Raw genomic sequence first — 23,393 nt, forward strand, 5'->3', positions numbered from 1 at the left:
GATGTTGGCAGTGGGTTTGGAGTGGTGACAAGGAGGGAGGGTAGGTACGTCATCGGGGTCATCAGGTGGGCACCCTCCTTCTTTGATGTTTCGTTGATAAGCCCACAACGTCTCCAGAGGGCTCAACGGTGCTACCTGGCGTCCCAGGCAGGATGTATATTGTATACATTTCTCTGACATTAAATGTACCTATTGAAACCTATTGATAAATCTCCCCTGCACCCTTGCTAAAGTTTCCTAACATTAGAATTGTTTTCTGCCTTCAAGTTCAGTCTTCCTAAGCGTATTTATACTTCTCTGAAATTGCCTCCACCTGCCACTTCACAGCCCCAGCTCTGCATCTTGTCACTGTCCTGTTGTAACCTACAACAACCTTCTAAACTATCCACACCACCACCAACCTTTGTGTCATCTGCAAACTTATTAACCCACGCTTCTACTTCCTTATCCAAGTCATTAATTTTTTTAAAAATCACGAAGAGCAGGGGCCCCAGAACAGCTCACCGTGGAACACCACTAGTCACAGATCCCCAACCAGGAAGTACTCCATCTACTACCTCCCTCATCCTTTTGGGTGGGCACGCCAATTCCGAATCCATGCAGCCAAGTTTCCACAATCCCAATGCGTCCTGACTTTCTGAATGAGCTTACCATGGGGAAACTTGTCAAACGCCTTACTAAAATTTGAATGCCTCACATTCACCGCTCTATCTTCATTAATTTGTTTTGTTACTTCCTCAAAGAATTCAATCAGGCTCTTGAGGCACAACTTGTCCATCAAAAAACCATGCCTCCTATTCCTAATCAGACTATGCTTCCCTAAATGCTTGTAAATCATGTCTCTAAGAATGCTCTCCAATAGTTCTCCTACCCCTGATTTAAGTCTCACTAGTCTATAATTCCCAGGATTTGCTTTCTAAACCTTGAGTGTGCTTCCTTCTTCCTCCAGACTAAATGCTCCACTTCTTTTGTCAACCATGGGTTCCTCACCCTACTATCCTTTCCCTGCCTCAATGGGACTAATCTATTCAGAATCCCAAGCAAATGCTACCTAAACAAACTCCAGATTTCCAATGTACATTTCTCTGAAACATCTGTTCCCAATTTACTCTCCCAAATTCCTGCCTAATAGCATAATTATTAGCCCTCTCCCAATTAAATACTTTCCCCATGGTAAGTTGGCACTATTTGCTCCTATCTTTGCCCAAGGCAATGCTAACGGTCAGGGAGTTGTGGTCACAATCTCCAAAATACTCACTCGTCAAGAATCCTGTCACCTACAGGTTCACTGCCTCATATTGGATCCAGTAAGGCCTCTCCTATAGTCAGCCTTTCCAGATAGTGTCAGCAATCTTTCCTAGACACACCTAACAAATTCTACCTCAGCTCAACCTTACACCAAGGAGGTGCCAATCAATATTAGGAAAACTGAAGTAACACATAACAACCCTGTTATTTTTGCACCTTTCCAAAATCTGCCTTCTCATCTCCTCCTCAATGTCCTTGATGTGGGAAGGAGAGGGCTATAGAATACTCCATCTCCATTCCTGTTTGAGTTTCATGCACACTGACTCAGTAGATGTGACCATAAGACACAGAAGGAGAATTAGGCCATTCAGCCCATCATCTTTTCCGCCATTCTATCCTGGATCTCATTCAATCCCTGCCATCTGACCATATCCTTTGATGCCCTAACCAATCAGGAAACAATCAACTTCCGCCCTAAATATATACACAAACTTGGCCTCCACCGCAGTCTGTGGCAGAGCATTCCATAGATTTACTACTCTCTGGCTAAAACAATTCCTTTTTACCTCTGTTCTGGAGGGTCGCCCCTCAATTTTGAGGCTGCGCCTTCTATTTCTGGATACCCACTATAGGAAACATCCTCTCTACATTCACCTATCTAGTCCTTTCAACATTCAGTAGGTTTCAATGAGATACCCCACATTCTTCTAATTCCAGTGAGTAAAGGCCCAAAGCTGCCAAATGCTCCTCATATGTTAACCCCTTCGTTCCCAGAAACATCCTTATGAACCATCTCTGAACTCTCTTCAATGACATCACATCCCTTCTGAGATATGATAACCAAAACTGTTGACAATTCTCCAAGAGCGACATGACTAGTGTCTTATAAAGGCTAAGCATTATCTCCTTGCTTTTATATTTTATTCCCCTGTGAAATAATTGCCAACATTTCAATAGCCTTCTTTACCATGGACTCAACCTATAAACTAACCTTCTGGGAGTCTTGCATGAGGACTCCTATGTCCCTATGCACTTCTGACGTTTCAACCTTTAGAAAACAGTCTGCACTGTTGTTCCTTTTACCAAAATGCATTTTCATACATTTCCCAACACTGTATTCAATCTGCCACTTTTTTGCCCATCTTCCAATTTGTTGAAGTTCTGCTGCAATTACATTGCTTCCTCAGGACTACTTACCCCTTTGCCACAAAGTCATCAATCCCATTATCTAAATCACTGACAAACAATGTGAAAAGCAGCAGTCCCAATACTGACCCCTGAGGAACACCACTGGTCACTGGCAGCCAACCAGAAAAGGCCCCCTTTAATTCCAAGCCCTGCCTCCTGCCTGTCAGCTATTCTGCTATCCATGCCAGTATCATTCCTGTAACACCACAGAATTTTATCTTGTTAAGTAATGTCATGTGTGGCACCTTATCAAACACCTAAAAATTCAAGTAAGTGATATCCACTGCTTCTCCTTTGTCCACCCTGCTTTTTACTTCCTCAAAGAATTCTTATAGATTTGACAGGCAAGATTTCCCTTGACAGAAACCATGCTGACTTTGACTTATTTTATCATCGGTCGTCAAGTACCCCGAAACCTCATCCTTAATAATAGACTCTAACACTTCCCCCCCTTCCGCCACGGAGGTTAGGCTAAGTGGCCTATAATTTCCTTTCTTTTGCCTACCCCACTTCTTAAACAGTGGAGTGATATTTGCAATCTTCCATTTCTCTGGGATCATGCCAGAATCAAGTATTCTTGAAAGAACATGACCAATGCAACCATCATCTCTTCAGCAACCTCTCTCAGGACTCTTGGATGTAATGAATCTGGTCCAGATGACTTATCCACCTTTAAGACCTTTGAGTTTGCCTAGGACGTTTCCATTGTAATAGTAATGGCACTCACTCCTGGCCCCCCGATACTCACGGACCTCTGGCAAACTGCTAGTGTCTTCCACAGTGAGGAAAGATGCAAAGTATCCATTAGCTAATCTGCCATTTCTTTGTCCCCCATTACTACCTCACCAGCGTCGTTTTCCAGTAGTCCAATATCAACTCTCACCTCCCTTTTACCTTCTATATAACTGGGAAAAAAGGCTTTTTTCCATCATCCCTGTAACATCCTGCTTTATACTGATGGCTAGTCTGCCCTCATATTTCATTTTTTCCCTTCTTATGGCTTTTTTAGTTGCCTTTTATTGGATTATAAAACCTTCTCAATCATCCAATTTCCTACTCACTTTTGGTACATTATATGCCCTTTCCTTGGCTTTTATGCAGTCTTTAACTTCCTTTGTCAGCCACAGTTGCCTACCCCTGCCATTTGAGAACTTCTTCCTCTGTGGGACATATCCATCCTGTACGTTGTGAACTATTCCCATAAACTTCAACCTTCTCTGCTCTGCCATCATCCCTATAGCATCCTCCTCCAATCCACCTTGGCAAAGCTCATCTCTCATGCCTCTATAATACCCTTTATTCCATTGTGATACTGATTCATGTGACTTATGCTTCTCCCTCTCAAACTGCAGTATGAATTCAATCATATTATGATCACTGTCTCCTAAGGGTTCCTTTACATTAAGCTCCCTAATAAGATCTGGGTTATCACACAATACCCAATCTATGATAGACTTTCCCCAAATAGGCTCAAACACATGCTGCTCTAAAAAGCCATCTTGTATGCATTCAACAAATTCCACCTCTTGCGATCTGACACCAACCTGATTTTCCCAATCCCCTTGCATATTGGAGTCCTCCATTGCAATTGTGTCATTACCCTTACTACATGCTTTTTCCAGCTCCCTTTACAATCTCAACTCCACATCTTGGCTACTACTGGGAGGTCTATATACGATTCCCATAATGGTTTTTTACCTTTGCAATTTCTTAACTCCACCCACAAAGATTCAACATTCTCTAACCCTATGTCATCTCTTTCTAAAGGTGTAATTCCATCAAATCAGCAGAACATCCATCCAACAGCCATTCCTACCCTTGTGATAGCCAAGTCTCTGTAATGGCTACAACAATGCAGTTCCATGTACTGACCCATGCTGTAAGCTCATCGCCCTTTATCCTGATACTTCTTGAAAACTGTGAGATTTACTCTAGGAAATTTTATGCATCCCTGAATCCACAGCCTTTCAGAGAAACAGAATTCTAGAAATTCTTGGCTCATTAGTAGGGTCTGCTTCACAGTTTCACTATTAGAAGGACAGACCCACAGTTTAAAATTTCAAGGACAATGAAAATACTTCTAGTGCCAATATAATGTTCCCTGATTCGGAGTGCCTAAGTTCAGCTGTTTGACATTGAAATAATTACCTCAGATAAGATTAACATTAAAACTTGATGTTAATAAATCTCCATTTATCAGGTTAAACAAATATTCTATATAGAATGGATATTTCAGATATTTTCATTAAGTGATCTGTAACTTCAGATACGCCACCCAGTGGTAGATGTGTGCTGCTTTCAAATGTTCAAATGGGGAATGCCAATACATGCATGCAATGGAATTAAGGATTTACATATATAATTACAGATGTGATTAAGGGATCACCATAAATACCCAGTTCCCCTCAGAGATACAGATCAAGGAATTCCACCAGTTAGTGTAATAATTATTGGGCTGCACTGCTACTGCAAAACAACAAATTTGATGTCACATAAAACAGTGAGAATAAACCTGATTCTAATTCAAATGTATCCACTCTAGAGAAATATGAAGTCTCTGTTACTGAATATGTACAAGACACAGACTGGTAAAAATCTAGATATGAAGGGATTTAAGGTATAAGAGGTCAGAGTAGGAACAGGTAATGAGATAAATGATCAGCCATGATCTAAATCAATGCCTGAGCATACACTAGGGGTCAAACAGCCTGTTTCTGGTATTTCTAATGTCCCAGATACCCCGTCAGTGCATAAAATATTTAACACATCAGCTTTATCATGAAAATTTATAACCTCAACTGAAATAATATCATGCAAATCATTTTAAATTGATGTTTAAATAGAATACAAATGAATGAACAAAAACGTATCATCTCCAAATCAATGCATTGATTTATTTCCCAAAATCTACACCAGGACATTTCAAAAGCATGAATTCAAAACAATGTGCTTAATAAATGTGTAAATAGCTCTCTGTGCCGAAACATTTCACGTTATTCTGCTAGTTTTCTTTAAGAAGATCACTATCATTTATAAACTGAAGGTAACTAATAAATAAGTGCACATTTTCCAAATGTTAGTGGCAACTTACATGATCCAAGTGAACCAAAATTGTAAATACAAGGTATTTTGTGAGAGAAAAAATACATTTCTGGCCAGACACAAAAAATCTTGCCTCTGGAGCCATCTGGAGGATGTATGATGCAGTTTCATTCCCAAGGAAGGGAATCTGTGTCTCTCGCTCCCTCATACACACAGACACATAGAACACATTACACCATTTGTGTTATGTATGCATAACATGTTATTATGATACCATTTGTTCCAATTCCCAGTGACTCAAGCTTGAATATATAACACAGGATAGTACAGGTTCTTTGACCCACGATGTTGTGCTGTCCTTGTATCGCTTCCCCCCCCCCCACAAAGCCCTCCACTTTTCAATCATCCACGTGCCTATCTAAGAGTCTCAACCATTTAATTCCTATCCCCATTCCCGTTCTGACACGTCTCCTCTTTTACCACGATGAGGCCGTTCTCAGGTTAGAGGAGCAACAACTCATATTCCGTCTAGGTAGATTCCAACCTGATGGCATGAGTTTCTGGCAGTTTTACCCCTCCCCCTTCCCTCTTGTTCAACTGCCCACTCTGACTTCTTGCCTCTTCTCACCTGCCTCTCATCTCTCCCTGCTTCTCCTCCTCCCTCCCTTTCTTCCATGGATCCACCCTCCTCTGCTATCAGATTCCTTCTTCTCCAGCCCTTTGCCTTTTCCACCTGACACCTCCCAGCTTCTTATTTCATTCTCCCCCCCCCCACCACCACCCCCCACCTGGCTTTACCTATCATCTTCTAGCCTCCCCACTTTCTCATCACTGAATTGACCCCAAAGCCTATGGTCTCACTTTCAAGGATTTTTCATCTCATGTTCTCAATATTTATTGATTATTTCTGTATTAACATTATCTCTTTTTATTGTATTCACACTGTTTGTTGTCTTTTGCAAACGGGTTGTGCTCCCTGTTGATGCAGTCTTTCATTGATTATATCATAATTATTGGATTTGCTGAGCATGCCCACAAGAAAATTAATCTCAGAGTTAAATATTTACTTTGATCTTTGCCTTATGCTAGTTAACAAAGATATACAGGTGTCCCCCGCTGTTCGAACGTTCACTTTACGAAACCTCACTGTTATGAAAGACCTGCATTAGTACCCTGTTTTCGCTTTCAGAAGGTGTTTTCACTGTTACGAAGAGAGGCAGCGCGCGATAGAAGGCAGAGCGTGCCCCGAGCAACCACTCTGCCCCGGATTCGGAATGGCATTGCTTTAACACGTTGCATTGAGCAGCCAATAGCAAGATGAGTTCTAAGTTGTCGGAAAAGCCTGAAAGAGTAAGGGTGTTATACTTAGCGTAAAACTGGACATAATTAACCGTTTCGATCGTGGTGAACGAAGCAAGGACAAAGTGAGTTTGGCTTGTGGAAGTTGACGAAGATGATGTTGAAGAGGTTTGGCATCCCATGACCAAGAACTGATAGATGAAGAGCTGATGCAATTGGAAGAGGAAAGGATAACAATCGAAACCGAATGCAACCGAATGCAGAAAGTGAAGCAACTGCGTGAGATTTTCGCTGCAATGATAAAGTACGACTTTAATTATGAAAGGGTACGTAGGTTTAGGGGATATTTGCAGGATGGTTTGAGTGCTTACAAACTGTATGATAGAAAAATGCACGAGGCTCAGCAGTCAAACAAACCTTCCACATCAGCCACAGCAGACGACAAGGCGCCCACCACCCCAACACCCAGGCCCCGGACAGATACTGTACCGATCTGCGAAGAACGCAGTGGTAGCCGGGAGGCACACAGCACATCTTTAAGAAAAAAGCCGAAATAAACATACTAATTAATTCGGTGCTGCCTGGCACGTAATTGTCGGCCCAGATCAGAGGTGATGCAATCGGCAGTTGCCTCTGATCTGCGCCGACATTTACGTGCCGGGCAGCTCCTAATTAATTAGCATGTTTATTTTGGGTTTTTTCTTAAAGATGTGCTGGGTGCCTCCCGGCTACTGCTGCATTCTTCGCAGCAATGTATTGGGTCGGCAGCCCGGAGCGTGGAGGCCACTGCACCCACCCAGCCTGCAACGACTCAGTCTAACACACCATCATCAGTGTGCTTGGCGCTGTTTTCCCAATTCCGATAAGTGATACTACACTGTACATACATTATTTCTACTCGCAATAGGCTGTGTATTTTTACGTGTTATTTGGTAGATTTGGCAGCTTCATAGTTTAAAGGTTACTGGAGAGTGCGTTTATGCCAACAGCGCCTATGTGAGGTTTTCTGCCGAGAGCGCTTGCGTGAGATTTTCGCTACGGAAATCTGTGCAGGCAATCGTTGTAGTGAAGTATTTCTACTTTATATAGGCTGTGTATTTATCATATCATTCCTGCTTTTACTATATGTTACTGTTATTTTAGGTTTTATGTGTTATTTGGCATGATTTGGTAGGTTATTTTTGGGTCTGTGAACGCTCACAAAATTTTCCCATATAAATAAATGGTAATTGCTTCTTCGCTTTACGACATTTCAGCTTACGAACCGTTTCAAAGGAACGCTCTACCTTCGGATGGCGGGGGAAACCTGTATTTGAAAATGTTAGGCTCCTCTGAAAGGAAAAATAATTTCTGCAGAATAAGTGCTGTTTTAATGTTTTAGTAAGTGTACTAAAATACACCGTTCGTACATGTCATTTCCAGGCAAATAACAGCCATGCGAAGAATCATAACCGGAACTGCCTGAGCCATTTTCCCAAAGGTCAAGGTCAAACAGGAAATTATCATTACTGCAACCCAATGTGCAAAACTACTGTTCTGCATAACTTGCACACAAAATAAATCTGCAAGTGGGTTTTACCATATTTATGTAGGCAACAATTTTAAAGTATACAGTGTCCTCTGCTGTGCATTTAGCGTATGACAGCAAAATTTAAAGCCCTCATGCCTGTTTAAATTTTTACTACAAAACTAAAACAAAATCTGAGAAGTACAAGTACAAATAGTGAAAGAAAACAAAATAGATGCACAAACATTTTAGGCCACAGCCAGTATCAAAAGTGTTGGGTTACTCATAGAGATTTTTTTTTCTCACTGTACATCATTTTCCACTAAGGAAAACTAAAACTAGGTAAAACATGTAAATTATAGAAAGCAACATTTGGATTGGTAAGATTGAATATATGGGCCAAACGCAGGCAAATAACACTAGGTCAGGTTGGCACCAGAGACGAGTCAGGCTGAAGGGTCTATTTTCATGCTATGTAACTATGACTCTCCTCTCTATAACATTGCATGCAGTTACACATCTGCTGCATAGCTGTTGATCTCTTCTATTCAAATAGCAGTTTAGCTTTGGGTCCCTGAGGACACTTATGCCAGCTTGGATTAATCTCTCACCATATGTGAGTTGCAATATTGAATGTTTAATGGTATTCTACATTCATTTTACAGAATGTAAACAGGCAGTAAAATGGTATGCTTTTAAATTGATGCACATCCACAACCACACACAGAATGATGTGTGGCAGGAGTCTCAAAACTCGCAATAGATTGAAGTTAAGTGAGCTTAGTATTGTTTGAAAACAAGGCAACAGTTGAAGCTGTTGTTGCAATGCAGTTTAAATGGAAAGACAAGAAATGGAGAACAAGGTTAGTGACAAGAAAATAATGTGGTTTTGTTACATGGAATGTTTAACTAATACAGCTCAGGCTCACCTCAACTTAATATTAAATAGACTCTCTGTTATTAGCAAAGTTGTGAAAAACAATGGAGAGGCAAGTGATTCCAATATAAAAATCCATTTCTTATTTGCATTAAATGCCACAAGCAATCCCTTATTGGTTTCTATATACCAATTTACATTCACCTTTGGCTGGGCCTGATTTCAAATCTGCAGTGGCAGCCAGGAGCTGCAAGACAGAAGGCACAACAGTAATGGACTTTCAGTTTCACCTTACCCCTAACCTCAATTGCAATCTGTAAACAATATGAGGTGGAAAATTGTTCATTTCAATAAAAAGGGGTGTGAAAGAAATAAAACTTAACAAAATCTAATAATGGGAAAAGTCAATGCAAGAATGCCATTTCTATTCATTCTATGAGCTTGCAGAGTATTTTTTTAGTCCAACAGTGTACTTCATCTTTACCATCCACCAACACTGTCTCCAACCAAATTACTAAAGTCATTAGCTGCCTATAGCAGTGCATGGAGCAAGAATAAATTTGCAGTGAGGCTTCATTGAGGAACAGTGAGTGACAGTGTAAGGTATTAAATTATAAAAGACATGCGGATTTAACTGGACTAGTGGTATCAGTGCTACAATCTGCAGCTAATCCCTGAAATGCCTTTGAGGGACAAGAGCTGAACTCGCAACCATTGAAATCTTAGTAAGTTTCCTCTTCCCTCAACCAAAAGATGGGCTGCTATAGATTGGGGAGGAGGGAGGGATTATAACAGGACGAATAATATCATTCACTCTTCTCTAAAACTTCTCAGATGAATTTGATACCCTTTCAGCACTGATTGTCCAAAAGCTTCACCAATAAAACAAATATTTGCTTTTACATACTGCCTTTCACAGCATTGCATGTCCTTTGGACTAGTTTGCAATGCACAGAAAATGTTCAACAAATGATATTTTGGACAAAAATTGTGAATTTTAAGAGGAGCAAATTGAGATGGTTACATTCTATTTCAGTTCCCAATGCTAAACCAGAGGGAAGTGAGGGCTCAGTGGGTCAAAACAAAGGTCTCAAAGTTCAAAGAAAGTCAAGGTACATACATATACGTCACCATGTACAACCCTGAGATTTAACAGTGCAGGAATCCACAGCAAATACAAAGAAACAGAATAGAATCAATGAAAAGGTCTGGGGAAAGTTGTCCATTACCATTAAGTGATGAATGTTTGTACTCTGATTGTTGAAGTCCAAAAGCCATTTTTCCCCTCGGGAGGAGGAGAAGATAGTGGCGCGACGCAGTGCGCGCGGCCTCTCCGGTGATGAATATCTGTAATTTGTCAAGTAGGAGGCCATGCACAATTCTGATTTGATGGAGGCAGACGTCAGAGCACGGAGGAACATCTGGTGAAACTTCTGAAATGCCTGCTTCACTGCCACTGCTACAGTGTGATCCAAAATCTCTGGAGGGGAAGGCCCCGAATCCTCGGCTTTGCCTGTTGCTTGGCAGCCAGAGCCAGAGTCGAAGTGCTCGGCAGAGATGGTGCTCGGTGTCAGAGGGCTGGTCGTAGGCTCAAAGTTTTCAAACGGACTCAGAGTCGGACTGTGGTCGGGTGCTTCCAGGATGCTGCATCGGCAAGCTTCCGGCGCTGGAAGCTCATGGCAGGGAGAATTTCTTCCTTCTATCGTCTGCGTGAGATGTTGGGGCTATCTGGACTTTGAGACTTTTTTTTACCGTGCCCACGGTCTGCTCTTATCAAATTACGGTATTGCTTTGTACTGTTGTAACTATATGTTATAATTACGTGGTTTTTGTCAGTTTTAGTCTTGGTCTGTCTTGTGTTTCTGTGATAACATATCGGTGGAACATTGTATCATTTTTAATGCATGCATTTCCAAATGACAATAAACGAGGACTGAGTGTCCTCATAATCTAATCTATTGTTTGATTACAGATTGCAATTGAGGTCGGAGTGAGGTATGACTGAAAGGCCACTAGTGCTGTGCCTTCTATCTCACAGTGTCAGCTCCTGGTTGCCACTGCAGATATGGGGAGAGTGAGAGTGACGGGTGACAGAACTTAATGAGGGATAGACGTAGAAGCAGAATTCTGAATTGGCTGGTCTAATACCAATTAAGGGTGCGGGATAAGTACGAAAAACTGTTCAACAGGATGCTGATGGGGGCAAGATATAAATAAGGCTTTCAACATCAGATAAGCTGCAACATGAGTGATGACAGGTACCTAGATATGGAAGAAACAGATATTTGGGATGATAAAATAAATTCAGAATGATAGGAGCAGACCATTAGGGTAGAAGTTTAACTTTGGAAAAGACAACGAAGATCAAAAGCACCTAATTCAATTGGACTGTTATCAAAAGAAGGGGACAATGAAAGAGGTGGATAACAGTGAAGGGGGAAGATAGCAAAATAACATACAGTTTGTATATATGGCTTCAAATTCTGATATTACCTAAAACCTATTTATTTATTTGAATCAGTTTATCCACATGAAAACCTGTGGTAATAATTAATCCCTTCACCAGCAGAATGGGAAATCATGATAATAATTGGAAGCAAAAGAAAAGCCTGGTCGATACCCCTCCATGTAAATGATAGTATGTTTACCTACAACACACCCTAAGCTTTAGTTATTGCCCTTGACTAACTCTGTATCCTGTATAACCAAGATAATTTTGCACCTGCCCAGTGAAAGACTTGTTTCTCTGCTGTATTAGGTAAACAAGCAGGGCTGACACAAGGTCAAAGTTTAGAGCTAAACCATTATGCAAATAAAAATATCTTTGTTAATTTGAGTATTACCATATTTATGTTGTCTAAACGCAGATCATTGACCAAACCTTTCATATAATTGTGCAATATTAAAGATTTGGGTGCAGCAATTAAAGTAACCACGCAAGAACATTTAAACTTGCATAGAATGACATAAACTGCATAGCAGTACAAATATAAACTTCAATGAACCTAATTAAGAATCTAGTAAACTTGTACATGATGCCCATTAAAATAATGAGTGACGTCTGATTAAAAGTCATAAAAACTACTGCAAAGTCACTGACAAAAACTTCATTATACATTCAACAGATTAATGAAATAGGTTGAAAATTAGGTGTGGATAGTCAGACAAGAGGAATTCTGCAGATGCTGGAAATTCAAGCAACACACATCAAAGTTGCTGGTGAACGCAGCAGGCCAGGCAGCATCTCTAGGAAGAGGTACAGTCAACGTTTCAGGCCGAGACCCTTTGTCGGGTCTCGGCCTGAAACGTCGACTGTACCTCTTCCTAGAGATGCTGCCTGGCCTGCTGCGTTCACCAGCAACTTTGATGTGGATAGTCAGAGGCTTTTTCCCAGGGCTGAAATGGCTAACACGAGAGGACACAGTTTTAAGGTGCTCGGAAGTTGGTACAGAGGAGATGTCAGGAATAAGTTTTTTTTATGCAGAGAGTGGTGAGTGCGTGGAATGGGCTGCCTGCAATGGTGATGGAGGCGGATATGACAGGGTCTTTTAAGAGACTTCTGGATAGGTACATGGAGCTTAGAAAGATAAAGGGCTATGGATAACCCTCGGTAATTTCTAAAGCAAAGACACGTTCAGCACAGCTTTGTGGGCCAAAAGGCCTGTATTGTGCTGTAGGCTTTCTATGTTTCTATGAAAATTGAAAGTTAAAGACTGCACTAATTTACAAAAGACCAGGTCTTCCTCTCTCAGTGCCTTTATTCAATTTCATTACCCAGTGGAATCCCATACACACTTCGGATAACACATTCTTAGCTTGTCTAAATGCAGAGGACTTACTCTATTGCTCCCCTTATCTCAAGGTGCAAGAGGTGCTCACAGCAGCAACTATGCAGCAAAGAGCACCAAAACAAATGCATGCTGGAGCTGATATTGTGTACTACAAAGTTGCACACAACTTCACTAGTTTTTAAGTATTCTTGATAGCTACTGTTATTTAAAATGTTTACTTTTAAGTAAATCAATAATTTTTTTATAGTGGCCAGAGATTCACTAAGAATGCCACTTGCTAGAGTTGCTTTCAGATGCAAAGAAGTGTCTAAACATTACTAAGCCTTTTTAAACATAATTTCATTGAAATTGCAAACACGTCAATTTCCAGGAAATGCGTCTACTTACTCTAAAAACAGAAAATGCTGGAAACATTCTGTTGGTCAGACAGCATCTATGAAAAGAGAAAAAAGGTTAACTATTCAGGTCAAATATTTTCTATACATGCTGCTGACCTACTAAACATTTCCAGCATTTTCTGTTTTATTTCAGGTTTCTAGCATCTGCAGTTTTCTGATTTCTGTGCCTAGTTACTCTGCTGAAGCTACTTACATAGAAAGAAAATTTGTTTAAAAACCTTATTTTTATTTGTAAAGACAATTTCTGGAGAAACAAATAAAACAGTCCTATGATTTCAAATGACAATCACTAATAGCTTAATAAGACTAACAAGCAGTGGAGGGACTCAGATCTTCCTATGCATGGAGGCCGCCAAGGAATTCTGTGAAGATCTACTACCAGTTCACATTAGCCACTAGTCTGAACCATCCTCAGAGGCCAGAGGGAATTTACCCATTGGCAAATGCCCAGCCATGCTCAGATCTGCTAATATGAAGGCACTGGGCTGAGAGTAGTCAAAGCAAAGAACGAGAACTGGGTGGAATGTAGAAGTAAGATGAAGCTGAAAGTGGGATTGTGCGAGCTCCACTTCCAATCAGTTTAGAGAAAGAACGTGAAACCAGGTACTTTGAGGATTTTGTAGCCCTTACCCTGCTCCTGAACTCCAGCTATACCAACTTATCTTCCATTTCAGCTGGAGATCCAGAACAGATCTTGTACACAGGGGCATTGTGTACTAACTCCAAAAGAGGGAGTAATTAGTTTGGGGGGGAGGTGGAAATGGCAGAACTGCTGATGGCTACATTTGCCTATGGCTGATATCTAAACACAGATCCTGGGTAAGCAAACACTGAGAGTCACAGTGTACAATGACTCTCGCTGCCAATAGTGTTGCAATAGATGGGTCTATCCATGATATCTCAATCTAGTTGGACTGCACTGTACCAAATGTCTCCTGCAGAAAATCTTCTGCTGAAGAACACCCATGACCACAAATCAAATAGGCAGTGGCCCACACAGAACCTCACAGCCTTGCGGTAAAAGGTAATTAGGCATTTTGCCAAATGGCTTGGACTGTATGTAAAGAAGGTGACTTGTGCATACAGCTTAAGTCATTGCCTCATTACCAGAACTTTCAAATAAGTGCCAAGACCTTGCCTAATTGGTGGAGAGCAAGCTTGCTCCTGCTGACCTTCATGGACATGACAGACTCAATGCCAAAACACACGTCCTCGAGATGTCTGTGGTGGGAATGAGAAAATAATCCACATCCTTCTGGAATTTGCACATTCCAGAAAGACACAGAAAGGCACCAAGTGTTATTCATTTGCTGAGAATCATCCTGCAAAAAAAAACAGGGCTCTGTTTTAAGGACTTTCCCCAAGAAAACCCAATGAAACAAACATTAGAGATGGAAGATTTTTAACTCTAAGAACAATGCTGAAAACTTGCTGTGCTTCCAGTGCAAGAGCTAACCACTAGTGGATGCTACACATTCCAAAATACAGAAGCCACAAAGCTTATATGTGGAAAGGTTTGTGTTTTGGGCCTGCTGCCTTTGCACACTCTTCAACTAGAACCTGCGCAAAATCTTCTGAAAATTATCTCCATGATATGCACATAAGGAAAACAAATTGATACACACTGATATAATTTTAGCCTTGCAAGGAAATTAAATGAGCTGCCTTTACGGTGAATGGCAAGACACAAGCATATACAAATGTCAATTAAGAATCCTTCAGGGAAAATACAGTTTGGAATACTTCCTGTAGAAATTGCTCTGCTCCTGGGATTTGGAATATAAAAGCAAGACAAAAACTCAATTAGAAGGTCATTAATGAGCAAAGCCCTGTGTTCCCAGAAGGAATTATCCAATACCAAGTGTTACTCATCAATCAGCACACTCCAACATCAAGGAGTATACAATGTGGGATACACTCAAGGAAAATGCACCCAATATGAATTATAAAGGAAATTTGGAGGAACATTGTTTTGTTTGGCGGTAAACACGTATATGGTTGAAATGACAATAAACTTAAACTTGAAAGAACTACTATGTTACCTTACCTCTACCAAAGCATCTTAGCACAAATCATGCGCGGTGACAAAGCTTATGTTTTTACTTCATTATAAAAATTAGATTACTCGATGTGTGACTCAATGTATGAATGAACTGATTTCAAAAATGTAAATGCAGGCTTTGCTTGGAAATGTAGGCTTTTCTGTGGAAATTCTGAAACAAACAACTTAAGACAAGTACAGCAAACACATTGGAACATTCAGAAGACATGTTGTACACCATCCTGACTTGGAAATATACTGAAAACCTCTCACCTTCATTGTGTTGAAATTCTAAATTCACTCACAACACCACCAGAGCAACACCTTCAACACTAGACCACCACCATTATATCAAGGGCATTAAGGACAACAGCTAAATCACAAAAGTTCACTTTAAGGAATCAAGAAGAGAGCAAATATAATTTTGTTAAGTAATTCTCTGATGACCCTTTCAATTGTTAATTTTCTTTGACATAAACTATTTAGTTATACAACAATTTTTCTTAAATATTACAAAAAATATGTGCATTGTTTTCCATTTTAGTAGTCAGAATTTTACTGTGTGACAATTTCTCTAATGCATACAAAGACAATTATATGTCTTAATTATTTTAATTATATGTCTTAATTATTGCTATTACAGGTAACATGACACCCAAAGAAGGCCTTGCCACAGAGATTCATCAGCAGGGCCACATACAGTTGAGACTAAATTAAAGTATGTACCAACATTGCTCATTATTTTCTACTCCAGTAAAACAATGTATTATGCATTATTTTTTGAGGGCAACAATTAAGAAGTACCTTCTGGAGGTTCTTCTCTAAGATAAGGTGGAACATCTTCCTGAACAGTTTCTGCCACATCTGTCGTATCTGCCATGCTTTCAGTTATTTGAGCTTGTCTCTCTGGTCCCTGTTTCAAATAAAAATTAATACAGTAAATTATATTATTAATACATGAATGAGTATAAGCATGAACTTAAAATTCCTCAAGTTCTTCTTTCCTCATATGCCATTCAAATTAAGTTTGTTTTGGAAAAATGCCAAAGGATATAAAACAGAAGACTGGAAGAACTCTAAAAGACTTGGGTCTCAGTTATAATATAGGCTTGAGTAAACTGCACTACTAATTATATATAGAAGTCACTCCATCATAATCAACATCATTCAGAAGCAAGACCTTCCAATATTTCCCACTTTAATAAAGATTAGCAGAGTTCACTGGTCTTAATTTTTAAATAGTCAGCACTGCAAAGTTTTACAGAATGAAGGTTGGATTCATGCTTATACATGCAGTGTGACATTCTCAACTCAGAAATTAAGTAGACTTTTGGTTAAAATTTGTCCATGGAAACTTTCTGTACAAGCTAACTGTTTGCAGTCTCCCTCTTACATACCACAGAAAGTGCTAATCATATCATTATACTTTATCGAATTGAAGCTATTTTGTTTTCCTATTGCAGTGAAGGTCAGGTGTCGATCAAATGAAAATTATGTCAAAGCCACGTCACGTAAACTATCTTCTAGATCAGGAAATATCTGGACAAGTTATATGGCGCTCAAAACACCAAGTTACCCTACATTCTAATATGAGACAACCATCACAGGATTTGAAATCACTTGCCAACCTGGCCTAATCAATAGTTGTAAACTACTCACAAGTTACCTAAGAGTTACAAACCAAGTAACTCAAGGAACCAAGTAGTGGAGATGAAACATTTCTACTGACAGGAGAAGGGGCAAAGATAGGTTACTGACACTTTAAAACCAGTCGCCCTGGGCAGATGGGGCTCGGCAGCCGTCACTGACAGCTCACCTAGAAGGAAAATTCTGATCTCAAATCTCTGCCGCTTTGCGGTTATATCCACTCATGGGGAAGGGTTCACCAAGGAAAAATCTGGAGCTAGGGTCACTAATGCAGTCCTACATTGAGTTCAGTGTTGACTGGCAACTCCTGTGATGCTGCTGGTGCCAAACTGTAATTGATCTCTGCTGGTCCTTTGAATTCATCAGCTGCATGGAGAGGGCAAAATTCCAGTATTGTCAACAGCTTGCACCCCAAATTGTACTGCCCTGGCTTGCACAGCGACTGACAGCAACAATGAGAGAGCTAGGACGCAACGTCCATGCTTGACCCCATGGCAGCCTCATCAAAGATCCTTGTGGAATAGTGTTCATGTGAGTTATTTATCTGTTTCTGTGTAGTTTATGGCATTTACAGAAGGTGATAGTTTTCTTGATTATTGCGCACCAAGTGCTTTACTTGCAGTAAAAACCATTCCCGTCTCGTGCTGAGCTTTAGATGATCTTTTGCAGTTTAACAAACTATTTTGTTTGAAGTGCTGTGCAACTGACAAGAGTTAAATACTGTTTACCAATCACTTCAGTGACATCGAACTTATTTTAATTAAATTCACTACAATCATGCATAATTTTTACAAATACTTTTATTAATCAACAGATCATTCGTTAAAACTTGTAAAGTTCAAAGTACGTTTATTATCAAAATATGTATACAGGATACAATCTTGTGATTCATCTTCTTGCAGGCAGCCACAAAACAAAGAAACATCACACAGCCCATTTGAAGAAAACCCCCACACAATGAGACCATCAAACATGAGAAAGAGAACAAATCATGCAAACAACAAAAAGCGAACAACTAACACACAGAACATTAAACATCATACTGCAGAATCTCCAAAAATGAGTCCACAGCCATGAGCCGCCGAAGTGAGTGAAGCCAGTCCAGGAGACGATGGCCGTGGCCACAGCCACCGCCATTGAGTCAGTTAGTCCAGCCACAGATCCAGTTCAATTACCTTTAATTATCTTTTAATATTTTGGAAGGAAAGTGGGTTCACAGACAAAAGGATGCTTTTGCAATACTTGGGAATACATTTTTATATTGCAAACCAAATGCACCAACATGGATAATCAATAATCATTTGATAATCACCACTGCCACCCTACCCCAAATTCTGAGCTGTTTATATTAACCTTCCAACACTTTCTTCAATCTCTTTACCAGTAAAAATGCACAATGTATTGTATTGCTCAAAGCACAATTCTTACAAAAGGAAGGCTTCACATGAAGCAACTCTGTCCAACGGCCCTGGTTTGTACAATATCAGAAAGTTGTGGACACTAATTTAACTCTAAAGATACCTTGCTGTCAAACAAGAGGAGAAAGGTCAACCAGCATCTGGGCTTCAAAGTTTGATGTAAATTTATTATCAAAGTACATATATATCACCATATATAATCCTGAAATTCATTTTCTTGCAGGCATTCACACTATGTACAAGAACTACAACAGAATCAATGTAAGACCACATCCAACAGGCCAGACAGACAAGCAATGTGCAAAAACAATACAAAAAAATTATTTTAATCAGCAAAGAGTATTGAGAACATAAAATAAAGTGTCGTTGAAAGTGCATCCACAGGTTGTAGGCACAATTCAGAGATGGGGCAAGTGAAGTTATCCCTTCTGGTTCAATAGCCTGCAAGTTAAAGGGTAATAACTGTTCCTGAAACTGGTGCTGTGAGTCCTGAGGCTCCTGTACCTTCTTCCTAATCGCAGCAGTGAGAAGAAAGCATGGCCTGGATGGTGGGGGTGCTTGATGATCAATGCTGCTTTCCTGCAACAGCACTCCGTATGGACGCGCTTAATAGCAGGAAGGGCTTTACTTGTGATGGACTGGGCTGTATCTACTACCTTTTGTCAGGTTTTCCATTCAAGGACATTGGTGCTTCCAAGCCAGGTTGCTATGCACCCTGCTAATATACTATCTACCACACATCTATGAAAGCTGATCAGTTCTGGATGACATGCTGAATCTTTGCAAACTTCTAAGAAAGTAGAGGCAATGTCGTGCTTTCCTTGTAACGGCACTTACAAAAGGGGTTGATATGTTTCATCACTGATGTCTCAAAGCACTTCAGCAAAGTGCTACTGGACAATAATCATTGAGACAGGTTACCATGCTCTTCTTAGACACTGGTATAATTGAAGCCTGCTTGAAGTAGGTGGATACCTCAGACTGCTGAAATGAGAGGTTAAAGATCTCAGTGAACACTCCAAGCCTATTGATCGGCACAGACCTTTAGTACTTAGCCATGTACCCACCCAGGCCAAATGCTTGCCATGGATTCACTCTTCTGAAGGATGCTCTCACGTCAGCCTCAGACAGGGACAATGGGAGTTCGTGAAGGGCCCCCCATTTCTGACAATCAAAGCCAGTATAAAAGGTATTAAGCTCATCTGGGAGCAAAGCCTTGTCACCAATGTCACTTAATTTCACTTTGTAAGAGGTGATTGCATTCAAGCCCTGTCACAACAGTTCAGCATCCTTCAGTGATTCAAGTTTGGTCCAGAATTCCCACTTCACACCTGAGACAACTTTCCAAAGTTGGTCACTACACTTGAATGTCACTGATCTGGCCCTCAGCAAATTGCAGATCTTATGGTTCATCCAGGGTTTCTGATTGGGGAATATTTTATGGGACATGCTTATCTACTGTTTTTATAAAATCCCTGACAAATGTGGTATATTCATTCAGATCTTTTGATCAAGGCCCAGTCCAGCGACTCAAAGTAATCCCATAACTGTTCCTCTGCCTCCCACAACCACCACTTTGTTGTCCTCATCTGTGCAGCCTTGCTCTTTATGCAGGTAACAGGACAGCCATGTGATCAGATTCCCTAAAGTGCAGTGCAGGCATTCCAAACTGTAGTACAGCTATAGTCACGTGTGTTGAGATCCCTGGTGATGCAGGTTATATGTTGATGACAAGTTAAATGGAAGTCCCAGGAGGACAGCCTTGAGAACTGAGGTTCAAATAATACATAAACTTCAATGAAGCCAGGTCGAGTTTTCTTTTAAAAAAACACTTGGCACATCATTTTCCACACTGATCTCTAAACAGGCATCAGAATGTTTCATTATATGTCCCCTACAGTTCTAAAGTACACAGAATGTGAGTATTACAGGTATGGCCAACAGTTAACATCCTCCCCTTACTGCTCTTAAAAAGCTGGTGAATAGTTTTCTTGAAAGGCAAAAGTTTCAAGTGAAGCTATTCCCAGAATATCGTATGGCAGGTTGTTCCAGAAACTTGAACCAATGGATATGAAGGAAGAACAATTCGTTTTCAAATCAGGATGGTATCCGACTTGCAGCAGCTGTTGTAGGCAACAGCCAAGGATTCCTCCACAGCTCTGACGCTTTTATTTATTTAGAGATAAGTGTGGAAAAGCCCCTTCTGGTCCAACAAGTGGCCCCACCCAGCAATCCATCTACAGTGGTGCTAGGAAGTTTGTGAACTTTTAGAATTTTCTCTATTTCTGCATAAATATGACCTAAAATGTGATCAGATCTTCACGCAAATCCTAAAATTAGACAAAGAGAACCCAATTAAATAAAGAACACAAAAACATTATATTTGTTCTTTTATTTATTGAGGAAAATGATCCAATACTAGGATTATCAGTTCATTTAAAGGGGAAATTAAGAGTCAGGTGTTTCAATCAACAGGATGACAATCAGGTGTGAGCGTGGGAGACCCTGCCCTATTATATAAATCTGGGTCTTCACTATCAAAATCTGATCTCCACCACACAGGTTTTTGGAAGTGAGCCATGCCTCCATCAAAGGAGATTTCTGAGGACCTCAGGAAAAAAAACTGTTGATGCTCACCAGGCTGGAAAAGGATACAAAACATTCCTAAAGAGTTTGGATTCCACCAATCCAGTCAGACAGATGGTGTACAAATGGAGGAAATTCAATACAGTTGTTACTCTCCCCAGGAGTGGCCAACCAACAAAATTTACTCCAAGAACAAAGCGTATATTTCAGGATGTCACAAGGAACCCCAGGGCAATATCCAAGGAGCTATGGGCCTCTTACATTGGCTAATGTCAGTGTTCATGAGTTTACCATCAGGCAAACACTGAATGATAGTATGCATAGCAGGATTGCAAGAAGAAAGCCACTACTCTTCAAGAACATTGCTACCTAGTTTGCTAAGGACTATGTGGGTAAGCCAGAAGGCTATTGGAAGAATATTCTGTGAACTGGTGAGTCCAAAATAAAACTTTTTGGCTTAAATGAGAAGCGTCCAGTTTGACAAAAAGCAAACACTGCATCTCATCTGTGAAACAAGGTGGTGGCAGTGTCATGGCTTGGAACTGTTTTGCTGCCTCGGGATCAGGGCGGCTTGCTATCATGGATTGATGGAACTATGAATTCTGAATTGTACCAGCAAATTCTACAGGAAAATGTCAGGGTATCTGTCTCTGAACTGAAGCTCAAGAGAAAGTGGATTATGTAGCACGTCAACGACCCTAACCACAGAAGGCAATTTACCAAAGAATGGTTAAAGCAGAAGAAATTTCACATTTTGGAATGGCCAAATAAAAGTCCTGACCTTAATCCTATAGAAATGCTGTGGAAGGACCTGAAGCAAGCAGTTCATTCAAGGAAGCCCACCAACATCTGAGCTGAAGCAGTTTTGTAAGGAGGATTGGACTAAAATTCCTCCAAGCCGATGTGCAGGACTGATCAAGTTACTTTATACTTTATTGTCGCCAAACAATTGATACTAGAACGTACAATCATCACAGCGATATTTGACTCTGCGCTTCACGTTCCCTGGAGTACAAATCGATAGTAAATATTAAAAATTTAAATTATAAATCATAAATAGAAAATAGAAAAGGGAAGGTAAGGTAGTGCAAAAAAAAAAAAGAGGCAGGTCTGGATATTTGGAGGGTACGGCCCAGATCCGAGTCAGGATCCGTTCAGCAGTCTTATCACAGTTGGAAAGAAGCTGTTCCCAAATCTGGCCGTACGAGTCTTCAAGCTCCTGAGCCTTCTCCCAGAGGTAAGAGGGACAAAAAGTATGTTGGCTGGGTGGGTCGTGTCCCTGATTATCCTGGCAGCACTGCTCCGACAGCGTGCGGTGTAAAGTGAGTACAAGGACGGAAGATTGGTTTCTGTGATGTGCTGGGCTGAGTTCATGATCTTCTGCAGCTTCTTCCGGTCTTGGACAGGACAACTTCCATACCAGGTTGTGATGCACCCTAGAAGAATGCTTTCTACGGTGCATCTATAAAAATTAGTGAGGGTTTTAGGGGACAGGCCCAATTTCTTTTGCTTTCTCAGAAAGTAAAGGCGCTGGTGGGTCTTCTTGGCAGTGGACTCTGCTTGGTTGGACCAAGTCAGGTTATTTGTCATATTGACCCCGATGAACTTAAAGCTTTTGACCTGTTCCACTTGCGCACCACCGATGTAAATGGGGTTGTGCGGTCCGCTACTCCTTCTGAAGTCAACAACCAATTCCTTCGTCTTGCTGACAATGAGGGATAGGCCATTGTCCTCGTACCAATGCCACCAGGTTCTTAATTTCCTCTCTGTCCTCAAACTCATCATTACCCGAGAAACGGCCTACAATTGTGGAGTCATCAGCAAATTTATATTTAAGTTCGATGGCAACTTGGCTACACAATCATGGGTGTACAGTGAGTACAGCAGGGGGCTGAGTAGACAGCCTTGTGGGGCACCAGTGCTCAGAGTGATTGTAGAGGAGAGCTTGTCCCCTATTTTTACAGCCTGGGTCCTGTACCAGAAATGTTTGAAGTTACTGCTGTTCAAGGGGGTCACACCAGTTACTGAGGACAAAGATTCACATACTTTTTCCACATGTAATGATCATTGTTCTCAATAAATAAATAAAAGAAAAAAGTATATTTTTGTGTTATTTAATTGAGCTCTTTATCTAGTTTCCAGACTTACAAAAAGATCTGATCACATTTTAGGTCATATTTATGTAGAAATAGAGAAAATTTTAATGGGTTGTCAAACTTTCTAGCGCCACTATATTTAACTCTAGCCTAAACACAATTTACAAAGACCAACTAACCTACTAACCAGTACATCTTTGGAATTGGAGGAGAAACCAGAGCACCCAGAGGAAACCCACGTGTTGCACAGTACTG

General features: G+C 40.6%; 1 protein-coding gene across 2 annotated transcripts in view; it reads right to left on the reverse strand.

Moving 5' to 3' along the window:
- zgc:101566 (Transmembrane protein 263-B-like) overlaps positions 1–23,393 on the reverse strand; it is a 305,963-nt gene that overhangs the window by 276,199 nt on the left and 6,371 nt on the right. For both annotated transcript variants that reach the window (XM_063061678.1, XM_063061679.1), the window contains exon 2: positions 16,196–16,304. In XM_063061678.1, coding sequence (XP_062917748.1) covers positions 16,196–16,304 — 109 coding nt within the window. The remainder of the gene's footprint in view (positions 1–16,195; positions 16,305–23,393) is intronic.

This window comes from Mobula hypostoma, chromosome 11, assembly GCF_963921235.1.
Source record: "Mobula hypostoma chromosome 11, sMobHyp1.1, whole genome shotgun sequence".
Classification (NCBI taxonomy): Eukaryota; Metazoa; Chordata; class Chondrichthyes; order Myliobatiformes; family Myliobatidae; genus Mobula; species Mobula hypostoma.